Source organism: Aquarana catesbeiana, linkage group LG11 (genome assembly GCF_042186555.1).
Source record: "Aquarana catesbeiana isolate 2022-GZ linkage group LG11, ASM4218655v1, whole genome shotgun sequence".
Classification (NCBI taxonomy): Eukaryota; Metazoa; Chordata; class Amphibia; order Anura; family Ranidae; genus Aquarana; species Aquarana catesbeiana.
This window is the reverse complement of record NC_133334.1, coordinates 194,137,369-194,162,515: the sequence shown is the minus strand read 5'-3', so window position 1 is coordinate 194,162,515 and position 25,147 is coordinate 194,137,369. Positions and strand designations below refer to the sequence as shown.

The following is a 25,147-nucleotide window of genomic DNA, read 5'->3' as shown; positions in this document are numbered from 1 at the left end:
AGTCCTCCTCCTCCTCCAGGTCCTACTCCTCCTCCTGCCACATCTCCAACTGCACAGCCACAGCCCGGAAGGAAGTGTGAAAGGAAGACCAGACAGTGATTGCCCTGGGTCCAGTCTGGTCGGCCAAAAAATGCAGCCTCTTGTGGTACCACAGCCTGGGGACACAGATGTCATCTGCTGCTATCCGGATCTCTGCGAATCCCGGACCAGACTGCCCTCCCTTACATATGGACTCCTCAGGCCACCAATTTTGATGTTGAAGAATTGATGTCTGCCGTGGGGGTCCCAGGCTTCGCTAATTTCTCCTGTTGATCCAGTGTTGCCTCCCTCTTTGTTTGGTTCTGATCCCTTAATAAAGGATTTTTGTTTTGAATTATACTCTCCTATGTGTTTTACTTCAAAAAGGACAGTTTGTTTGTGAGGATTCAGGTACATTTCTAATATACAATGTGAAATGAACAAGGGACACCAACAACAAACAATCTCCTGGAGATTAAATAATAAAAGATATCAATGGTGTTGGGGTAACTTGCCACACAAAACACACACAAAAATATTCTGGAGTAAAAATAAAAATAACATTGAACAAAGATCAGCCTTGGAAAAAATCCAAACATTAAAGAAAAAAAAAGGCTTAAAAACAAAATAAAACAAACATAAAAAATATAAAACTGTCAGATGTGACAACTAATAACAATATATTGAGGGAATCCCACTAAAAAAACACAAATAAAAGTTTGTGAGAAGTGTGTGTGAATATGAGCAGCAAAACTACTTAATTCTTGTCACATTATAAAGAAGAAGAGAGTGCGCTGTATTAAACCATTTTTTACATTGCAGCGTGACGAAAGTGCTGTATCCATTGCGAACGCTAAGTTTACCAGAACGAGCTGTCCCGTGTCGGAATTTCTTCTGAGCATGCGTGGCACTTTGTGCGTCGGAACAGGCCACACATGGTCGGAATTGACGCGATCGGATTTTGTTGTCGGAAAATTTTATCTCCTGCTGTCCAACTTTGTGTGTCGGAAAATCCGATGGAAAATGTCCGATGGCGCCCACACACGGTCGGAATTTCCGACAACACGCTCCGATCGGACATTGTCCATCGGAAAATCCGACCGTGTGTACGGGGCATAATATATTTCCAAAAATATCTGCTGAAAAAGATTAAAATTATTTCACATAAGTGACATTTTTATGTAAGTTTGCTGACTGGTAAAGCTCAAAAGTCAAGGTTTGGCTTTTACTTTAGGAGAGTTTTATTCCCCTTTCAACACTACATTGCAATACAGACTGGAAAGAACTGGTTGATGTAAATCGTTAATATAACATTAGGGTAACATCAGATTGAGTTGGTGTAGATGCAAATAAACATAATGGTGACATTTTCATGGGTTTGTGATCGCAAATTCTGAATGACATTGCCTTTACTCACGTGAGAATTTGACATTCACACAGCAAATACAAATGTCACCCAGATCATCCAATGTCATTGTTGGGACCTGGGGATAATTTTAGGGATGGAATATTTTATTTTTTTATATGTGCATGTTTATTAACACATACACGCTATCTATACTGTGTACACCCCTCACATTTTTGTAAATATTTTATTATATCGTTTCATGTGACAACACTGAAGAAATGACACTGCATCAATGTAAAGTAGTGAGTGTACAGCTTGTATAACAGTGGAAATTCGCTGACACCTCAAAATAACTCAACACACAGCCATTAATGTCTAAACCGCTGGCAACAAAAGTGAGTACACCCCTGAGTGAAAATGTCCAAATTGGGCCCAATTAGCCATTTTCTCTCCTCGGTGTCATGTGACTCGTTAGTGTTACAAGGTTTCAGGTGTGAATGGGGAGCAGGTGTGTTACATTTGGTGTTATTGCTCTCACTCTCTCATACTGGTCACTGGAAGTTCAACATGGCACCTAATGGCAAAGAACTTTCTGAGGATATGAAAAAAAGAATTGTTGCTTTACATAAAGATGGCCTAGGCTATAAGAAGATTGCCAAACTGAGCTGCATCACAGTGGCCAAGACCATACAGCGGTTTAACAGGACAGGTTCCACTCAGAACAGGCTTCGCCATGGTTGACCAAAGAATTTTGAGTGCACACGCTCAGCATCATATCCAGAGGTTGTCTTTAGGAAATAGACGTATGAGTGCTGCCAGCATTGCTGCAGAGGTTGAAGGGGTGGGAAGTCAGCCTGTCATTGCTCAGACCATACGCCATGCACTGCATCAAATTGGTCTGCATGGCTGTCGTCCCTGAAGGAAGCCTCTTCTAAAGATGATGCACAAGAACGCCAGCAAACAGTTTGCTGAAGACAAGCAGACTAAGGACATGGATTACTGGAACCATGTCCTGTGGTCTGATGAGATCAATATAAACTTATTTAGTTCAGATGGTGTCAAGCGTGTGTGGCGGCAACCAGGTAAGGAGTACAAAGACAAGTGTGTCTTGCCTACAGTCAAGCATGGTGGTGGAAGTGTCATGGTCTGGGGGTGCATGAGTGCTGCCAGCGCTGGGGAGCTACAGGTATTGTGGCATACTGAAGCAGAGCATGATCCCCTCCCTTCAGAGACTGGGACGCAGGGCAGTATTCCACCATGATAACGACCCCAAACACACCTCCAAGACGACCACTGCCTTGCTAAAGAAGCTGAGGGTAAAGGTGATGGACTGGCCAAGCATGTCTCCAGACCTAAACCCTATTGAGCATCTGTAGGGCATCCTCAAACGGAAGGTGGAGGAGTACAAGGTCTCTAACATCCATCAGCTTTGTGATGTCACCAAGGAGGAGTGGAAGAGGACTCCAGTGGCAACCTCTGAAGCTCTGGTGAACTCCATGCCCAAGAGGGTTAAGGCAGTGCTGAAAATAATGGTGGCCACACAAAATATTGACACTCTCCAAATGGAAAGAGCATGGCACAACAGCAAACCTGCCAAGAGACTGCCGCACACCAAAACTCACGGACCGGGCAAGGAGGGCATTAATCAGAGAGACAGCACAGAGACCTAAGGTAACCCTGGAGGAACTGCAGAGTTCCACAGCAGAGACTGGAACATCTGTACATAGGACGACAATAAGCCGTACACTCCATAGAGTTTGGCTTTATGGCAGAGTGGCCAGAAGAAAGCCATTACTTTCAGCAAAAAGCAAAATGGCACGTTTTGAGTTTGTGAAAAGGCATGTGGGAGACTCCCAAAATGTATGGAGGAAGGTGTCAAAATTTAACTTTTTGGCCATCAAAGAAAACACTATGTCTGGCGCAAACCCAACACATCACATCACCCAAAGAACACCATCCCCACAGTGAAACATGATGGTGGCAGCATCATGCTGTGGGGATGTTTTTCAGCAGTCGGGACTGGGAAATTGGTCAGAGTTGAGGGAAAGATGGATGGTGCTAAATACAGGAATATTCTTGAGCAAAACCTGTACGATTCTGTGTGTGATTTGAGGCTAGGACAGAGGTTCACCTTCCAGCAGGACAATGACCCCAAACACTGCTAAAACAACACTTGAGTGGTTTAAGGGAAAACATGTCCAGACCTCAATCCAATAGAAAATCTGTGGTCAGACTTAAAGATTGCTGTTCACAAGTGCAAACCATCCAACTTGAAGGAGCTGGAGCAGTTTTGCAAGGAGGAATGGGCAAAAATCCCAGTGGTAAGATGTGGCAAGCTCATAGAGACTTATCCAAAGCAACTTGGAGCTGTGATAGCCGCAAAAGGTGGCTCTAAAAAGTATTGAATATTGGCACCTCTACATTTCTGTCAGACAATGCACCACTTTGCCTAGAAAAGTGTTGCAATTTCAAATGATTAGACATTCTCATGTTTATTTCTTTGTTTGTATTGGTATGATAAAAAAAGGTGAAGAAACAAAAAGCCAAATCTAACACATTCCACGCAAAACTCCAAAAATGGACTTGAAATAATTACATTCCAGATTTATGATGCTCCTCTAATGTGTAATTAAACTCACCTGTATCAATAAACAGGTGCTGACAATATAGAAATCACACCAGCAACCAGTTAAAATGGTGAGAAATTGACTTAACCTTTCTGTTATGTGTCTGTCACGGAGAAGAGAAAGAGCGGCAAAGAATTGTCTAAGGATTTGTGAACAAAAATTGTGGAAAAGCATGGACAATCTCAAGGTTACAAGTCCATCTCCAGAGATCTTAATGTTCCTGTGTTCTCAGTCAACTTCCAGACAAATTCAAGCTGACCTTCAGGCACCTGGTACAATTGTGTTAGTACCAGGGCTTTTTTCTGGCGGAACGTGCCAGGATGCCGTTCCGCCACCTATGCTAGACAGAGACGGGGAAGCAGGGTGACATGAAAGGGTGGCCGCATGAGCCGGCGATCGTATATAGTTCCGGCTGCAGCATGCCTGGGACAGAGGAGGATGGAGTGATATCATCCGCACTCCGCTTCTCCATGCAGACTGAATGCTCCTTTTGGCGGCAGCCTATCTTGGATCTGTGTGAAGAGAGACAGAGCAAGCGTGCGACATGTGTAGCCTGACTGCAGAGAAGCTGTGCAGCCTTTCTTGGTAAATTATTCATGCAGGATGGGGCTTTGTTAATGCTGCTTGGATGTGAGTCTGTGAGTGTCTCTGAGCTGGATATGGGGCTGTCTCTTTGCTGGATATGGGGCTGTCTCTTTGCTGGATATGGGGCTGTCTCTGAGCTGGATATAGGGCTGTCTCTTTGCTGCGTATGGGGCTGTCTCTGAGCTGGATATGGGGCTGTCTCTGAGCTGGATATTGGGCTGTCTCTAAACTGGATATGGAGCTGTCCCTGAGCTGGATATGGGGCTGTCTCTTTGCTGGATATGGGGCTGTGTCTTTGCTGGATATGGGGCTGTCTCTTAGCTGGATATGGTATGTCTCTTTGCTGGTTATGGGCCTGTCCCTTTGCTGGTTATGGGCCTGTCTCTTTGCTGGTTATGGGGCTGTCTCTTGAGTGATATGAGGGTGTCTCTGCTGGATATGGGACAGATAAAATAATCTGAAAGTGCCTCTGAGTTTACTTTGGTAAGAGCTGGATATTTCTAATGTTTTGTGCATTTTACTACATAGCTTTTCATTAACAAATTTCATACAAATTACTTGTATAGCCCCCAAATAGGGGTGGGTAGGGGGCGGAGACCGGCATGGCCTAGGGGAGGGGAGTGAGTTCCTGCATCTTTTCTTCAAGAACAAAAGCCCTATTCAGCACACACTATACGTCGCCAACTGAAAGAAAAGGGGCGATATGGTAGGAGACCCAGGAGGACCCCACTGCTGACACAGATATATAAAAAAGCCAGAATCATTTTGGAAGAATGTGCTGTGGACAGACAAAACAAAATTACAGCTTTTTGGTAAAGCCCATCATGCTACTGTTTTCAGAAAAAGAAATGAAGCCTTTAAAGAAAATAATACAGTCCCTACAGTCAAACATGGTGGAGGTTCACTGATGTTTTGGGGTTGCTTTGCTGCTTCAGGCACTGGATGTCTTGACCGTGTGCATGGCATTATGAAATCTTAAGAATTCTGGGGTGCAATGTAGGGCCCAGTGTCAAAGTTGGGTCTCCGTCAGAGGTCATGGGTCTTACAGCAGGACACATAGCACAAATCAAAAAGCACCCAGAAATGGTTTAAGACAAAGCGCTCAAGAGTACTGAACTGGCTAGCAATGAGTCCAGATCTAAATCCCATCGAGCACCTGTGGAGAGATCTCAAAACAGCAGTTGGGAAAAGGAACCCTTCCAATATGAGAGACCTGGAGGAGTTGGCGAAAGAAGAGTGGTCCAAAATTCCAGTAGAGAGGTGTAAGAAACTCATTGATGGTTACAGGAAGCAATTGATTTCAGTTATTTTTTTCAAAGAGGTACGCTACTAAATATTAAATTGAGGGTGCCAATAATTGTGTCCAGTCCATTTTTAGAATTTTGCATGGAATGTGTGAGTTGGCTTTTTGTTTCCCCACTTTTTTGTTCCATACCAATACAAACAAAAGAAAAAAAAAACATGAACATGCCTAAACAAACATTTGTAATTGCAACAATTTTCTGGGCGAAGAGGTGCATTATCTGACAGAAATGCAGGGGTGCCAATATTTTTGGCCATGACTGTATATACACCAGTAGTAGGAAAAACATAAACACCTGATTATATATATATATATATATATATATATATATATGTGTATATATATATATATATATATATATATATTTATAGCAGTGTTTTACTTTTAGTGTCACATTCACTGCAAGATTAACAGTAAATAACAAACATGTCATACTTATTTGTTCTGTGCAATCCTCCTCTTTTGGGGTCCCCCGCCAGCACTCTTGGCTCTTTCTATTCTCCATCTGCCCCCTAGCAAGACGATTGCTATGGGGGCAGACATGATCCCAAGCCAGGCTGTTAGTGTCTCTCCTCACTGAATTTGACTGACAGCAGCAGGCGCCAATGGCTCATGCTGCTACCAGTCAGTCCCTTGGTGAAGAGGTAGAGAGGTGAGAAAACTGCAGCCAGGGCACAGCACTGGATTGCTCCAGGAGTGAGGTAAATGCTTAGAGGGGGAGGGGGGCACAGCAAGTCCTAAAACGTTTTTTACCTTAATGCAGGGAATGCATTAAGGTAAAAAAACATTTTAGCTTTAGAATCACTTTAGTTATACAGGTTCATTATTTTCATATATCTCTTGCAAACTGTGACATACTGTATGTACTTCAAATGAATAACAATTCTTTTTGTTTTTTTTTTTAAGTATTTAACTCGCATGATTTAATTATTAAATAGGCTCGCCATTTAATTTCTGAAATAGGATTCACACTTGAACATTGGTTCCTAATGTTCCTAATACAGTACATGGACAGCAAATGAGGGTGGAGTGGTTTTAGGATTTTGCCACTTTGGATTTAAATGATTTTATAGATAAATTTGTTGATTTATTTTGGACCAAAATAAGATTGTATGCTTCAGATATGAATATATTGTTTGGTGTTCAACCTATTTTTGAGCATTGTTTTATCTTTTGCATGATAGTTGTTGTCCTTGATATGTGATTATCAGGCTGGCGCATATCACTAATATGAGGTTACATGTGTGTGTAGACAAAGGTATTAAATTTGTTTTGTGTCATTTAGATTCATAAAACTAGTTATTTAGTTGCGGTAAATTTGGTTGATTAGTTGAGTTTGTATTCAGAATTTGTGTTCGAAAGCCATTTTATGTATTTCTTGAATTTTCGTTTATGTTTCGTTTTATGTCTTTTTCAAAACTTTCGAATCGATACATTTTGAATTGGCTGAATCGAAAACTTTTTTTTTTTTTTTCAGTTCGAATGTGGCAAAATTAATAAACAAAAGAAAAATCTTCATCAAATAATTACAATGACTCTAAATCACCTTTGGCTTAACTAAAACAGCATTTTTTCGAAATGATACTCTAATAACACATACAGTCTTTGATTCTCACTGCCATAGTTTCCAGCTGTTTTCTAACCTACCTTGGAGTCTCATTCCTTGTGGCACAGCAATTTTGTTCCTTCATGCTAACTTATAATAAGAAAAGTAAAAACTTTAACAAATAAAAAGGGTACCCTCTTGTAATAGCCATTGCAGGCGTACAGACATAGCAACTCAAGCATGCAAATCTCTCATGCACAAAACCCAAGAGATGCTGTGTTAAACTGTGGTGTAATCTTAAAGCATCTACTAGAAACAAAGATATATGGGGGAATGGACTGTTTCATATATTCAGAAAGCAGCAACTTTATGGACTGAACAGACATTCATCTTATATTATGTAAATCCAGTCAGAACCAACAGTTTATGGTTCCAATAGAACCCAACAGGATTATCATCAAGAGCAGCAGGATAAATCCTAAGTGAAAGCAAGGTCCAGCTGTCACTGTTTGTCATGCTTTACTTGCAGACGCACTTTCTTCAGGTCTGATATGAGCATTTTACAGTGCTAGCAGGAAAAGGAACTGGAGTGGTATGGTGGAAAATAACAGGAAGCAGAGCTGCATTTAGCTAAAGCTTATAGGATCTGTCAAGTTCTCCTGTGTGCACCAAGCTAGACAGATGCATGATTAGCAGTACCCAGTTTCAAGGGTATTGAAACACAGCCCAAACCATTTTTTCTAGTTAATTCTATGTTCAAAACTGAATGCCTAAACTTTGTCTAGAAAGGTGTCTACACTTAGAAGTAAACTTGTGCGGTATTAACTACAATGCTACTGTTTTGTTTTAAGTTTTTTTTTATCTCTTTGTGTTTTTTTTTTATAATGTTTTTTACTAGATTTTTATTTGTCTTCCCGTTTTGCTACAGAACAATCTGCATCTACAGATGTTTCCTTTTCTGCAAATGAAGTTCCCACAACTGAAGCTCCAATGAAAGAGGAGGAGTCTATGGTATGACTTGACAACATTTATACCGCATATTTCTCTCTTAGGCCCCTTTCAGACCTGCGGATCCATATTTAGCAATCCGTTTGCTTAGCAGGGATCTCTCTGTTGATCCCCGCTGAGCCACTGTGCAGGGATGGACCTGTCAGAGCTCCGCTCTCCTCTATGGGGGGATTGGATGATTACGGACCGCCTGTCCGTTTTTATCTGACCTGATCCGCCAGACAGATGGAAAATAGGACATCCATCCGTCTGGATTTTGCAGAGCGGATCGTATCGAGGCGGATTGGATGACATCCGTCGCTCCATAGAGTTGTATGGAGCAACCGTTCAGTTCCGCCTGAAAAAACTGACAGGCAATTCTGAACGGTCTGCACATGTGAAAGGGGCCTTAGACACTGTTATTCAATTAAGCTACATAGTTACATCATTAGGTCGAAAGAGACACAAGCTTATCTAGTTCAACCATTAGAAAAAAATTATTAAATACAAAGAAAACCTCCCTTGAGGTGATTGTAGCCATATTAGTGCACTTGCGACAGAAACAATTGAGTACTGGGCGTGATATTTTTCATTTGCACTAACATACAATTTTTTGAGGACAAGCTTTCTGGGTAATGTCCCCTTCTTCAAGGTCCTAGCAGTACTGGTTCACTAACGTTTTAGCAGAATGTAAAAAAAAAAAGACATTCTCTGAGGGCAAAATGAGCAACCTGCGCAGTTACTTTGTTTGTTTGTTTGGTATTCTTGGCAACGTAAATGTCGTAAGTAGTTGATTTCTGCCATGCACAGTAGTCAGTCAGGCATTTTGTCAGGCAAATTTCTCTGTGCACCGACGTCAGCCATTGAAGGCATGTATGATGTGTTGCGCATGCCCAGTGAGCGTGGTTTGGCAATACAGCTGATTCTACGTCACAGGAAGTGACGTGGGTTGGACATTCTGCCAGGTTGCTAATTTTGTCAGAACACTGGTGTGAGGAGTTTGGTCCCACACATCAGCAAGCAGCCACTGAAAACCAAATTATCCCCTGGGTCAGGATGAGGAGTGGCCCCTCCCCCCGAGCACTGCCAGATTGGATCGGAGCACAGTGACTGTACAGTACTTTGTATGTGGAGGAAGCTCGTCATTCTATAGGGGGGAGACTGCACTTGCGATGTAGATGGCATAGGAGGCACTACAGTAATAAGTTCAGCCTGGATCTGTGTCTAAGGACAGATTCCAGTTAGGAATGATAAGTCAGTGTGGGTGCAGCAAGTGACTGTGACTGGGGATAGGATTTTACTGCCCCTCCTATCCTGGCATTCTCAGGCGGGTGCCTGGGCTGTCTTATGTTAGCGTCGGCCCTGTCCACAGGTGTGCAGAACTCATCTTCTTTATGTTCCTTGATGGTATGTCTGTGCAAATTCATCCACGCTTGCAACTTCTGTCTTGTTTCACCAACATAAGATCCTTTGCTACATCTTTTGCATTGGATGAGGTACACAACATTTCTGGAGCTACAGCTGTATGATCCAGTGATATTGATGGTCCCTTTTGCGTGTGACACTTTTAGATGTATTGATTTGGTCCATCTAAAAGTGCAGACTTCTTCTATCAATGTGCAATTAATTAAAATTAAATAGTGCCAATGTGTTTCTCTGGTAGTGAGTTCATTCAGAAGGATCCAAAAGCTTCTCCGGATTCTAACACTCCCGAACCTATGCAGGTTGATGCTATTAAGAGATCTATTTCTACTCAAGAGAAAGAGAGAAGATGTTTGGAGAACTTACTGTATATTTTGCTGTGGGGACTCTGGGCATAACACAGTTATTTGTCCCAACAAAGTTAAAAGAATAATTTCTGTGACTGATGTTATAGTGCCTGAACAAATAAACTTAATTACCCAGTCTCCCCATTGATCCATTATTAGTATTATTATACAGGATTTATATAGCTCCAACAGTTTACGCAGCGCTTTACAATATAAAAGGAGACAATACAGTTACAATACAATAAAATACAAGAAAATTAAGAGGGCCCTGCTCAGAAGAGCTTACATTCTAATAGGGTGGGGCAGGTGGTACAAAAGGTTGTAACTGTGGGGAATGAGCTGATGGAAGTGGTAGGAGATTAGTTGGAGACGTGACAGGCTCTCCTGAAGAGATGAGTTTTCAGGGATTGCCTGAAGGTAGCAAGGGTAGGGGATAGCCGGACCAGTGGAGGTAGCAAGTTCCAGAGGATGGGAGAGGCTCTGGAGAAATCCTGGAGACAAGCATGGGAGGAGTAGACGAGAGAGCTTGAGAGTAGGAGGTGTTGAGAAGAATGTATGTTGTGGTTAGTATTTTGAATTTAATTCGCTGGATGATTGGGAGCCAGTGTAGGGATTGGAGGAGAGGGTTGGCAGACACTGAGCGGTTGGTAAGGTGGATAAGTCTGGCAGCAGCATTCATGATAGACTGAAGAGGGGATAGCCTATGGAGAGGAAGGCCAATGAGAAGGTAGTTGCAATAGTCAAAGCGAGAGATAACAAGGGAGTGAATGAGGAGCTTGGTGGTTTCATTTGTTAAAAAGGGGGGAATTTTAGATATGTTACGGAGGTGAATTCTACAAACTTTTAACAACGATTGGACTTGGGGCTAAAATGACAAGTCAGAGTCTAGGATTACACCTAGTACCCTGGCGTGAGGGGAGGGACATTGTTGATGTTGCATTGTTGATTTTGATGGAAAAGTCATGGAAGGGGGCACGTGCAGGGGGGAATATTAATAGCTCAGTTTTAGAGAGATTTAGTTTAAGGAAGTGGTGCGACATCCATGCTGATATGTCAGTTAGTAAGTTAGTAATGCGAGAGGAGACTGAAGGAGTGAGGTGAGGAGTAGACAGATTTGGGTGTCTTCGGCGTATAAGTGGTATTGGAAGCCGTGGGCGGTTATCAAGTGACCAAGGGAGGAGGTGTAGATTGAGAAGAGAAGGGGTCCAAGAACAGAGCCTTGGGGGACCCCCACAGAAAGGGGCAATTTAGAGGAGGAGACAGAGTTGTAGGTGACACTGAAGGAGCGCTGTGATAGATAGGCAGAGAACAAGGATAGAGCAGAATCTCGGAGGCCAAGAGAATGTAGTTTATTGAGAAGGAGCGGGTGGTCAACAGTATCAAAGGCCGCAGAGAGGTCAAGTAGTAGGAGTATGGCGTATTGGCTGTTGGTTTTAGCAGTTAGTAAATTGTTAGTGAAATTTAGTAAGGCAGTTTCCGTGGAACGCTGCGAGCGAAAGCCAGACTGTAATGGGTCAAGAAGGTTATTTTCACTGAGGTAGGAGCTAAGACGGTTGTACACTAAGCGTTCTAGAAGTTTAGAGGTGAATGGGAGCAATGAGATGGGCCTTAAGTTGTTTAGATTGATGGGGTCCAGTGAGGGCTTTTTAAGTATGGGAGTGATCCATGAAGAAAACGAGGGCTGGACTCTGGGGCCAGGGGGAACTTTATAGACATGGAATTCACACAAGAAATAAATCATCCCCTATTGATATAGAGATGATAGATGGTTCACTTTTATAGTCAGGATCTGTTACCCATGAAACTGTTCCTCTGGTACTCCAATTTGAGGCTGACCATCGTGGGACTATCAGCTGATTATGTCACCAAAATTTCTTGGGCATTCCTTGCTTTTCTAACCATAATCTTTCCATCACCTGGGGAGCACAAATTTAAATTTAAAAATCTATACATTTTATTTATATTTTATTTGAAATTTTATGTCCCCCCAATGCAAAGAACCTTGTCAAGCAAGTTCTCCACTGATCAAGGAATCACATGTAGATGTGGTAACTACCCAGTCATACCCAGGCACAACCTGCTTCCACAATACCATGAGTTCCGGGGAGTCTGTGATAAAAAAAATGGGGCTCAATTACCTCCTCCTCGCCCATATGATTGTCCCATTGAACTACTTCCAGGGGCAGAAATATCTTTTGGGTGCCTCTTCAATCTGTCAGCTCCCACGGCAGAGTCTGAAGCATCCACTTCCATGATAAAAGGTAGTTCAGGGTCGGGATGTACCAATGTTGGTGCTGAAGTGAAAAGAGTCTTTAGCTTACTAAAGGCAATCTGTGTCTCAGGTGACCACACAAAGGGCATCCCTTTCTTTGTCAGCTGCGTAATTGGTGCTATCACCTTAAAAACGTTTCTTATGAATTTTCTGTAGAAGTTGGGAAATCCAACAAATAGTTGCATATTTATAACGTTTCTGGGGGCAGGCCAATCCACCACTGTTTTGATCTTCTGGAGATCCATGCTCAATCCTTCTGGAGAAATAATATATCCCAAGAACTGGATCTGCGTTCGTTCAAACTCACACCTCTCCAGGTTGATGTAAAGCGATTCTTATCTAATTTTTCAGAGTCAGTGCAAACATGCTTGCGATGCTCCTCCAGGTTATCAGAAAAGATGAAATATCATCCAGATAATCAATCACAATCTGGCTCAACGGATCGTGAAAAACATCACTGACGAAGTGTTGAAAAGTTGCGGGAGCATTGAAAAGGCCAAAAGCCATGGCTAAGGACTTGAAATACCCATATCTGGTTCTAAAGGCGGTTTTCTATTTGTATTCTTGATGAATGCCAATAGGGGAATCAAGATTCATTGGACAGCCTGCACATATGACCATTCCCGAGGATCGGTTCTTAACCAGCCAAGCCCTAGCAATAATTGCAACCAACCTTCGGAGTATCACTACCCTATATATTCGGGAGTGTAGGTTTCCTATGCCCCCAGGTAGAGCGCCCAGAAGATTGTCTCAGTAGTGGGACCTGGGAGGCTTTCTCTGGCCTACGGTTCCCCGCTCCAAATCCGCTAACCTATACTAATTATGCTCCCCTGTAAAATCTTAAAAATACGTAATCAATAAGGGTAACTGAGTTGTCAACCACGCTATGGCGTGAAACAGGACAAAGGAACCAATTAAGCTCTAACAAAGGGGGCAAGAGGAAAGCAGGAGAGGGAAAAGGAGGATAGAAGAGAAGAGAGGAAGAAATATAGAAGATAGCGAAGACACCGAGGGGGAGGAAGAAGTCCTCGTCAATTATGATGAGGAGAGAACATATTCGGTCCAAGGTGCCCAAATGGCGTCAAATCTCATAACTGTATCCTGAATAATACTGATTGCTTTTTCTTGGGTCAGAATCCAAGATATTTTCCTCTTTGCTGCTATGAAGGACACAGAAGGCTGCTTCCAAACCTGTGCTCTGGTGATCTTTGTCCCCAGAAAAATGAAGTAGATCAATTTCTGAGCGGTCACAGGTATCTTTTTAACTTTTTTGTTCAGTAAAGCAATATGTGGAGATTTGGGGACAGCAAAGCCCCTGACCCTCTGCAGCAAAGAGAAAATCCGATTCCAGAAACCCTGTATACGGGGACAATTCCACCATATATGGAGTAGGTCACCCCAGTGGCCACATCCCCTAAAACACAGGGGGGAAGCCCCTGGGTGGATCTGAGCAAGGCGAGAGGGGGCCAAATACCAGCGGGTAAGAAGTTTAACACTAGCCTCTACTAGCGAGACATTGGCTATACCTTTGAAGGAACAAGAAAAGTGATGATACCAGGTTTCTGTGTCCCAGTCTATATTCAGTTATTGTTCCCAAGCCAAAGCATACAAGGGTTTGCCTGAAGTCTCTGCCAAAGAATTGTATACTCGGGGTCTCCAGACTAGCCTTCCAAAGAGATAGCAGGAAGTTACGTATTTGCATTAGTCTAAATTGTTCAGATGCGGGCATTTCCAACTTTTGTACGCATTGGTTCAGGGTGAGAGGTTCCGTGGCGGAGAAAAAGTGCCCTATTCTATAGAGACCCTTATTTAACCACCACTGGAATGCTCTAATTTCCAAACCTGGAGGCTGGAGGGAAGAGGGGATTATGAAAGAGGTAGGTTAAGGGGCGGAGCTCCGAGGAGAGTGCTGGGTTAACAAGGAGTGTGTCACACAGGGCCATCGAGTGGGAGAGAGTAGGAGCTAAGATAGGTGGCCTATTTTTCTTGGGGCACCAGATGAGATAATCTATGGTGTGTTTGGGAGTGGCTTGACGCTCCATATGAACCCAATCAGGTTTCACCCCTTTCAAATAGATTATGGAGAACTGAGCTAGTTGAGTTGCCTGGTAATACTTCCAAATATCTGGAAGTCCCAAACTTCCCTGGGTTCGTAGCCTAAGGAGAACACTCCTGGGACAATGGTATCCTTTGGAACTCTTTGAAATTTATTAAGGTGAGATTTTTGAATCGGGATAGGGAGAGATCTAAACAGGTACAATAAGCGCGGTAGAAGGGTAATTTTGACCGAGGCCACTCTGCTCAGCCAGGATAGATCACACTCTGCCCACTTGTCCAGGTCAGCGCTTAATTTTTTATACATTGTAGGGAAATTAGCGCTATATAGGTGTCCCACGTTAGCTGTTAGATTGACCCCTAAGAACGGGAGGGAGGAGGAGCTCCAGAGGAAGGGGAAGTGCTGTTTAAGTCTCTCGATAGTAGACAGTGGAACTGAAATGTTAAGTGCTGTGGATTTTGAGAGGTTAATATGTAGGCCTGATACCTTCCCGAAGTTATTTAATAGAGCCAGAACATTAGGTGTAGAAATTAAGGGTGCAGTGATAAAAAGTAGTAAGTCATCTGCGAATAAAGCGCACTTGTGAGACTCCGGGCCACACTGAACCCCACGAATATCTGGGTGATTCCTGATGCCTATTGCCAAAGTCTTGATTGCTATTGCAAAAATCAAAGGGAACAGGGGGCACCCCTGTCTAGTGCCCATTTATATAGGAAACCGCTCTGAGTACTGGCCCTGCAGTCTCACCCGTGCGCTGGGATTGGAGTAAAGAGCCTTGAGTATTTCTAGAAAATTAGGGCCGAATACCCACCTAGCCAATACCTCGAATAAGAATGGCCACTCAAGTGTATCAAACGCTTTCTGCAGGTCAATAGACAAGAGATAGCCTTCTGGGGGGAGCCCCCATCCCATCCCGAGTGCAGGAGAGAGATAATGTCAATGGCTCTCCGTATCTGATCGGGCCCCTGTCTCCCTGGGATAAATCCCACTTGATCTCTGTGTACATATCGGTCTATAAACGCGGATAGTCTATTAGCTAAAATTTTTATTAGAATTTTGAGATCATTATTGATCAACGAAATAGGTCTATAATTATTAACCTCAGATTCACCCATACCCGGTTTTGGGATGACCGATATGTATGCAGGGTTAGCGTTATCATCAAGACGGGCGCCCTTCCGGAGGGAGTTGAAATGTCTTGTCAGATACGGAGAGAGTGTTGGAGCAAAGTTTTATAATAGCAGACGGAGAATCCGTCTGGACCTGGCATAGAACCTTTTTGAGGTTTTTAATGACCTCTAACACTTCTGGCTCTGTAACAGGTTCCTCAAGTTCTGAGAGGTGAGCCAAATTCAATTTGGGGAGAGGGATTCCATCAAGAAAGCCCTGCAACTCTCTGAAGGGAATAGGGGCGTCTGCTTGATATAGCTGTGAGTAGAACCTCTGAAAGGTAGCCCTAATTTTGTCTGGATTTTGGGTGAGGGCGCCTGTAGGTGTGCGTATTTTAGGAAAGGAAAAGGATCGAGGTTTAGGTGTTAGTCTGTTGTCCAGTCGTGGACCTACCTTATCTTTCATTAAGTAGTGCCTAGCATTAGCCCAGCGCAGGTCCTTTTCTATGTGGGTGGTGAGCGCAATATTGAGGGAGAGTCTCACTGCTTCTAATTGTGCTTTTGAGGAAGCTGTTGGATTACGTTTATGGTCTCTGGCTATCAGAAGAAATTATTTTTCAAGGTTGTCAATTTCAGCTCGTTTGTCCCGTTTGCGCTGTGAGGTGATCTGAATGAGCTTACCCCTAATGACAGACTTGTGGGCAGCCCAAAGTGTTGTAGGAGAAAGTCCCTCTGTGTCATTCATGTCAAAGAAGGACTTGATCTCTTTGGATAACTCAGTAACCTGTATTGGGTCGCTCAGCAGGGCTTCACTGATGCGCCACCTAAAGGGGCCGCGATGATCTTGGAGTCTCACGATATCCATCAAGATCATGGCATGGTCCGATAGTGTAGAGACTCTGATGAGTGATTTAGAAATGCATGGGATCGCTGTGGCTGAAAGGAAAATGTGATCTATCCTGCCGTAGGAGCTATGTGGGGCCGAGAAGTGTGTTTAGTCTTTTGTGGAGGGGTTAATTTCCCTCCAAATGTATATTAAGCTGTGGGACTTAACCAGTTTAGCTATGCGAGTGCTAAATTTTGGGGGGCGGCGTAACCGGATTTGGCCATTGTCCGACTTGTTTAGAGTCTGGTCCAGGGCGACATTCGAGTCACCTCCCATAATCACCGTCCCCGAGAAATGTGGGGAGAGAGTTTCTAACATGGAGGAAAAGAATTCTGCCTGGCCTCTATTTGGGGCATAGTATGAAATCAGCAAAAAAGGGGAACCATGGATGGTACATATTAACAGTAGATATCTACCGTTGGAATCTGATACCTCCTTAGAAAGGGTGAAGGATGTATGTTTAGAGAAGAAAATTCCGACATCTTTAGTTTTCTCCTCAGCATTAGAGAGGTAAAACTGAGGATATTTGTGGTGGATATAAGAGGGTTTGTAACTTTTAGGGAAATGCGTTTCCTGCAATAGAAGCACATCTAAGTGCTGGGAGTGGTAGGTTTGGAACAGTTTGCGACGTTTCATTGGGAAATTTAAGCCTTGGACGTTATGGGTGGTTACTTTAATGGGAAGTGTGGTGGGCCCGTCAGACATCTTGGATCAGAGGGAGGACATAGCTTAATCCGTGACAGAGACTTACCTTCTCAAGAGCATTTTGACTCAGGAGGAGACACGAGGAGACGACTTGGGACATAGGAACGCGGACGTCATCTTTGGTGGGGATTCCTCGGCGTCTGTAGGGAAGAAAAAGAGAATGTAAGATCAGAAAGGAAAAGGAGAGAAAGAAGATAGAGGAGAGAAGAACACGCAGTGTCCGCCCCCAGGACATTGCGGATCTTGACGGGATGGAAATGGGCCTGCCACTTCCCACCTCAATAGAGTACCTTACGAAGTCCCACCTTAACGGTGAGCAGGGATCTACCTCAACCCTAAGGAAAATCCTCAACATTGAGGCAGATGGAGGAGCATGTCGTCTGCTCCGGCCTAGACCCACGCTATTAATAACGCATAGAACACCCCCGCCCCATACGGGGGGGGTTGACTAGGGATGTTTCAGGGTAAGGTCAGAGAAGCTTATCCAACTGTATGTGTACACATGCATACCCGAGAACTCAGACGGACATGTGTACCCATATTTGCCCGCACACCCACGCCAATCACTGGCTCTAAAGCCGTACCGAGAATGATACATAAAAAAAAAAAGAAGGGGGGGGGGTTGGAACATGACATCCACTGGAAAACTGGATAAAAAGTAACAGTCAAAAAGTGTTCACCAACGTTGAAGGGATAATGGAGACAGTATCGAACCATGGAAAGGTGAACCTGAAAAAAGAGACAATGAACTCCAGACCATGCAGGAGAGTATTCAAGGAGGTTGAGTGTCTTTAGATCACTTGGTGTGTTGCCTCTGCCATAGAGGAGCGATGGGACTCATTGGAGGTGGTCGCTTGGAAGACCCAGGGGTCCTGTGCGACGAACCCGATTCGGGCATAACTGAAGGGGCCTGAGAAATAAGGCCCAAGCGCATGAGAAGCCTTTCACCTTCCTGTATGGTAGCGAAGCCGTGCGACTTGTTCTGGTAAGAGAAGGTGAGCTGGAAGGGGAACACCCATCTATACTTGATAGACTGCTGGGATAGTACAAGTAGTAGCGGTTTGAGTGACTGTCTCCTTTGGATAGTGTAAGGAGATAGGTCGGCAAACACCTGAATTGGGCGATCCTGAATAGTGATTCGGTCCGCTTCCCTCGATCTCCTCATGATTTGGGGTGGTTGCAATGCTCTATGAGCTCTATCCAGCTCCAGCTTATGCTCCGCTATGCCAGGGATGAGGTCCTTGATAAGGGTGCGGATCGCTTCAGAAGTGTCTTTAACAGATTCTAGAAGACCTCTGACCCTAAAATTATATCGTCTGGTTCTATTTTCCAGATCGTCGATTTTCTCATGTGCTGATTCCAATTGATCTTGCAGGTCTTGTATGCGGGAGGCATTATGATTAGCTCTTGCTATGGTATGTTCTGTTTTCTGCTCAATAGCCTCTATTCTAGCACCCAAGTTGTGGAGGTCAGCTTGGATAATAGAGGTAATTTGTGTTGCTGTCTGTGCCAGTCCTCTGGAAAGCATCTTGGAGAACGTGGCCATAATTATAGTTAGGTCAGTGGGGTGTATTGAGGGAGGCAGAGTCACACCATACTGCAGCCCAGGGCTTCTGTCCGTGTCTCCCAAAGGGGATAATAGGAGGTCATCTAGTGTTCTCTCTATGAGAGATTCTGTGGAGGCTGGTGAGGGGACCGGGCCGCTGAGGTTACTCACTGTGGAGGGTCCTGGCTGATTGTAATCCGGCATGGATGGCTCAACGCCGACATCCGTGTCCTCCATCTCCACTGTCGCCTCAGGCAGCGCGCCGGCCGCCATCTTGTGATTTGCCTGGGCCCGGGAGACAGCTGCTAATTGATGGGAAAGGTCCCTTCTCACACCCCCCTTCAACATCCGTGTGTTCCCGGGACTCTCTGGTATCGGAGGAGCCCAGACTCGTGTGTTGCAGCTCTGTCTGTTCACTGCCAGGTGAGTCAGACGGCTGGAGCAGGACGGAGCCTCGGAGTCAAGCGGCCATTTCCGAGCGATCCGCGCATGCACCTCCCAGGTTCAGTTTTATTATCTCGTGACTTCATCTGGGTCCCCAGCGGTCCCTGTGCGGTGACGTAACGCGTAGGGCTTGGCAGAGAGCAGACTTTACCGGAAGTCACGTAAGGAGGCGCTTCGGATGCCGCTCCTTCAGTGTTTATGCTTTTATTATTGATTTTAATGTAAGAGACCACCTTTTGAGATACAAATAAAAGAGTTTACCTAAAATACTACACTATTGGAGGCTTTCTCTCTCCTCCCCCTCCCCCCACCGGGCCGGCGCAGCCTAGGTGGAAAAATCCCTTCTTTGTTAACAGGTGACTGTCAGATTGAGGAGACTATTTGCCCATCATCATACCAGCATGCTTTAACGCACAACACCAGTGTAAAGACATACATTGATGCCCAAATCTACTTCTCTTAAGGTGAGAGTTTTGAGAGCCTGTTTAGGCTGGCAGTCTTTATGTGAAGATTATTATCAGCAATACCATCATTTATGTAACTTTCTATTCATCTGACCCCAGCGGATATAATTCACCATTTATGAACTTTATATCTCAATATTTATTCACTTGGACTTTTTTGGGGTTAATCACTTTGTTTTTGCACACTTTTGCACAAATATTACACTCAATATTTGATGTGAGGTATTTTATGTGAGCCATTTTATTCAGTTTTCTGGTTACAAGAAAGATGTCACAAACTATGTGACCTTGCGTTTGACCTATGCATTTAATAAGACACTCAGATCATCTCCCTTGGGGTTACTCCAACCAATCCCTGTTCCATCAAGACCTTGGGGGGCAATTTTTAAAAGAAGGAAAAGAGTACAAAGCGGCTTCCAATACCATCTCTATGCCGATGACACCCAAATCTACCTGTCCACTCCTCACCTCACTCCTTCAGTCTCCTCTCACATTACTAACTGACATATCAGCATGGATGTCGCACCACTTCCTTAAACTAAATCTTTCTAAAACCAAGATGATAATATTTCCCTCCTGCCCGTGCCCCTCTTTATGACTTTTCTATTGAGGTAAATAATGCAACCATCAATCCCTCCCCTAAAGTCAAAGTATTAGGTTTAATCCTAGACTCTGACCTCTCCTTTCAGCCCCAAATCCAATCGTTGTCAAATGCTTGTAGACTTCATGTCTCTAAAACTCACCCCTTTTTAACTAATGAAACCACCAAGCTACTCATTCACTCCCTTTATATCTCTCCCCTTGACTATTGCAACTCCCTTCTCATAGGCCTACCTCTCCATAGGCTATCCCCTCTTCAGTCTATCATGAATGCTGCTGCCAGACTAATCTATCTTACCAACTGCTAAAAGTCTGCCACCCCTTTCCGCCAATCCCTACACTGGCTTCCGATTGCCCAGCGAATTAAATTCAAAATACTAAGAACATACAAAGCCGTTTGCAACTCTGTCCCGAGCTACATCACCAATCTTTTCTCCAAATATCACCCAAACTGTCCTCTCTGCTCCTCTCAAGACCTCCTGCTCTCAAGCTCCCTTGTTTCCTCCTCCCATGCTCATCTACTGGACTTCTCCAGAGCCTCTCTCATCCTCTGGAACTCTCTACCTCAATCTTTCTGGCTATCTCCTACTCTGGCTGCCTTTAGGCGATCCCTAAAAAACTCACCTCTTCATGGAAGCCTATCATGCCTCCAACTAATCGTTTATCACTTCAATCAGCTCATCACCCACAGTTACAACCTTCTGTACCACTTGCCCCACCCCACCAGATTGTAAGCTCTTATGAGCAGGGCCCTCTTTACCCTCTTGTATTTTATTGTATTGTAACTATACTGTCTCCTTTTTATGTTGTAAAGCGATGCGTAACCTGTTGGCGCTTTATCAGTCCTGTTTAATAATAATAATACAATGGAGGGGAAAGGAAGAGATTAGGAAGATATAAAGGGGGGGGGGAGAGAAAAAAAAGAGGGGAGGGGAGCAGGTGGAACCATCAGTCCCTCCAAAGCCCACACTGATCCGTTCACTTTTAGTTGGTGCAAGCAGATCACAGTGTTTCTCTGTGAAGGTGAACTGGATAAAAAAAAAACATATTTTATGGAAGTTTCCTGTCTCCTCAGGGATGAGGTGAGGTCCTCCATATGCATGATATAGTTCCCCAATGTTATCCATTGTTGCTTGGAGGGAGGTGATGGGGACTTCCAAAGTGCTGAGATACATGCCCTGGCCGCATTAATGAGGTGCCTCACCAGAGAATTTTGGTATTTACATTTAGAAAAGGAGCTTAGGTGCAAAAGGCATCCTGCTGGGTTCTGTTCCAAGTCTAGAATGTTGTGAATCAGGGCGCAAACATCCCGCCAAAAAGGTTGGACACAACCAAAAAATGTGGAGGACCAAACCCCTGGCTGTGCCACATCTTCAGCAATTGGGGATGACATTAGGGAACATTTGGTGCAGCCTCACAGGAACCCTATACCACTGAGCTAGATGTTTGTACCCACTCTCTTGCAACATTGAGGAGATATAAGATTTGTGTTTTTTTTAAAAAGAGAATAAATGCTCTTTGTTAAGGAGTCAATTACAAATCAAGATTATTCTCCCATGAAGTTAGGAAAAGGGTAACATAGTCCTCCAGAGTCCTCCACCAATTCTCTGTAGGCCACAGAAAGACCATGCCCTATAGAAGCAGAAGAAATACATTTACATTCAAAAGAAGTGGACAGGAGAATAAAGGCTAGTGGGCCTGGGACAGAAAGTAGGTAGAGGCTAATTTGGTAGGCTTGCCAAGGCAAAAGAGATGGGAGAGAGCATGGATTATTTGTTTATAGATATACAAGAGCCTACCAGATGTATTGCCAAACTAATAGAACATATGTCTACTGTACAGCAACTTAACCCTCACTCTGGACAGAAGCAACTTATTTACTTCCTCCCATAGAGTAACCAATTATGTTGCTAATTTGACCACCTTAGTCTTTTTGTGTTGTACTTCAAAAGTTTGGATCTTTGTAAGCAGTGAAGTCAATTTCTCAAGGCGCTCTCTTTTGCATCTGGCACCCATCTTGATAAGAGATTCCCTGATGTAACACTTTTGGGTTTGCAAAATGGCTAGATCACCTAAGTGTCATTCAATGTGAAAAAGGAGGATAAGTCAGAAAGTAATTCAAACTGCAGTACTTCATCTTGGATGAGGCTCTCATTTAGATGCCATCTGGCTGAGGGTTGGGGCAGGAAATTGATCGCTAGTGTATTGGAGCATGGTCCAACCTATCACAGGCTTAATAGTAGTCTTTGAGACATCCTCCAGAAGTGCATGAGAGACAAAGAAATCATCAATCCTGGAGCGGGAATGATGCACGGAAGCGTGAGTAGGGGAAAGAAAATTAGGTTAGGGTGGGTAAGGTAAAGAAGGAGCTAGAAGAAGGTTGGGAGGAAGAGAAGATATCTACGGTGAGGCAATCCCATGGATTGTGGGCTGCCTAGCCCATTGCCTGGTAGGAGAAAAAGTACTCCTATGAGGACTGGGGATGATGAAAAGGTGTCAAGCACCCTAACGTCCTGTTCCCACTGGGGGAAAGGGAGTACACACTATGTGAAGTAGTAAACCAGCTAAGGGTTAGAGCAAGAGCCGGTGGCCTGCCAAACAAATTCACCCATATCAAAGCAAAAACAAATAAGTTAAAAGGAAGATCTTACAAAGAAAATGCAAGGGTCAAGCAGTGAGGCAAACCCAGTCTGTCACGAACCTCCTATGTCTCAAGCCAAATATTCAAGGATCCATGGTTTAGAGAAACTAAACTCTATAGATGAAATATGGCCAGTTGCACAATACATAAAAAACAATGATAACTTGTAGCAGAATGCCGGCAGAAACACAATGCTTAAGCAATATTGAGAACATGTGCTAGATTCCACTGGCAACCAATCCAATGACAACCCTGGACCGCCCTACAACCACCAATAACCTAAGAACCTCATCAGTGGGATAAACTGGATTCCCACCAGACTAGGTGATATACATCTAATGTGCCCAGTACATGGGAATTGAGGACCAGCAGTGAACTCTAGAGAGGCGGAGAGGGAACACATGCCAAACGTACATAAGTAATACAAATGTGTGAGGACATCTAATGTGGAGCGAAAAAAAAAAAGGAGGGGGAAGACTGAGGCCGTCTGAGCCCATTAAGACAAACCAGTAGGAAACAAGGGGCCTACAGAATGTGAAGTCCGGGGTGGCATCAATGCAGTCTCCTTGCTGGACAGTCCAAAAGGAAATCTAATTATCATCAATCTTAACAACTCAGTAGATCATACTCAGAAACAATGGTGAGGGGAGGGACAGGCAGTAGGGTCAGCATCTGCCACAGCGGCCTATCCCCTTACGCGGCTATGCAAACAGTGTTCCCAGACTGCACCAGGAGCACTGCTAGAGGAAAGGGGGGGGCACTCCACCTCATTCCACTTTCCCACAGGGCCAGGCATAGGAAGCCACATAAAAATATACCTTGAGAAACTTTTAAACCAGGCAGTATGAAGGAGGGATCTAAGCCTAATAGTTGAAGCAATAGTCATGTAATGCCACAAGTCTCCCTGGCACCTCCTGCAGAACAGTTAAAAATATTCCATGACCCTGACATGAGGAATAAGGTCTGCTAGCACTCAGATTGGTCCAAGGTAAAGGAATTATAAGCATTTGGGTGGAGAAATGGTTCAATCAACAGCTTGCTACCATTACCATTAGGTTTGGCTAGAGAAGTTAGTCCTGCTGAGGTGACAAGACCGACAGGTAGGTGCAGGCCTCAGAGGTTGAAAAAGTCAGCTGCATAGAGTGTCCTGTCAGCAGAAATGTCCCATAGCCATGTAAACAGAGGCCAAGGAGTTGTACGAACAGTACATACAGTTTCTAGATGAGTGCACTTGAGCAGAGTTTGGAGACAACAGGCAAGAGCGGGAGATTAAAGCTCCAGTTCCCCCAGCCGAGGGGAGTGAGAGTGATCTCTAGAACAGTGAAACTTAGAGCACCTTCACCTCTGGGGGAGGCTTTAAGGCATGAACCATTGTATGTTTTCCTCTGGGAGATTGGGCCAGTTAAGCACTTCAATGGGGTCAGCGCCCAAAAAGTCAAAAAGAGTAGGCAGTTGGTCTGCAGTGTGTAACTGGAAGGTTGAGCCACTCCTGCAGGTCATAATGTGAAAGAGTTGTCCCCAGCTGTGAAGAGCCCCGAGCTCTTGTTTGAGGTTGAGAAAAGGTTTTACCATTCTTGGAATAGAGAGGGTGGCTCTGGAAAGATAGAAAGGTAGTAGAGTAACTTGCACGTCATCAAATTCCAGCCCAGGCGCTAGAACCGTCTCATAATCTCCACCTTGAGAACAAAAAAATGCACCCTACACAGCACATCTTGAGGATGGGCAGGCAGTTAATTTCCTAGGCCAGCCACCCTGTTCACCCTGTCAAGCACCATGGGGTCCTTGGGCAGTTTCTCCAAGACTTTGTTAAGTATCGCCATCACGGTTGTTCTGCGGTCGGGACCTGGGGTCGCTTCAGGGATAAGAGATATATTGCTGCTCCTTAACCAGTTTTCACAATTTTCCCCCCTCAGTTGCAGTGTAATGCCCTGTACACACGATCGGACATTTCGACAACAAAATCCATCAGATTTTTTCTGACGGATGTTGGCTCAAACTTGTCTTGCATACACATGGTCACACAAAGTTGGTCGGAAATTCCGAACATCAAGAATGTGGTGACGTACAACACGTATGATGAGCCGAGAAAAATGAAGTTCAATAGCGAGTGCTGCTCTTCTGCTTGATTCCGAGCATGCGTGGCACTTTGTGTGTTGAAATTGCCTACACACGCTCAGAATTTACGCGAACGGGTTTTGTTATCGAAAAATTTTAGAGCCAGCTCTAAAACTTTGTGTGTCG

The 25,147-nt window shown here is 44.1% G+C and overlaps 1 protein-coding gene across 3 annotated transcripts in view; it reads left to right on the top strand.

Annotated features, from left to right (window-relative positions):
* The window catches only part of LOC141112368 (EH domain-binding protein 1-like protein 1), a 790,701-nt gene that overhangs the window by 730,191 nt on the left and 35,363 nt on the right, over positions 1-25,147 (top strand). For all 3 annotated transcript variants that reach the window (XM_073605157.1, XM_073605156.1, XM_073605155.1), the window contains one exon: positions 8,356-8,438. In XM_073605157.1, the coding sequence (XP_073461258.1) occupies positions 8,356-8,438 (83 nt within the window). The remainder of the gene's footprint in view (positions 1-8,355; positions 8,439-25,147) is intronic.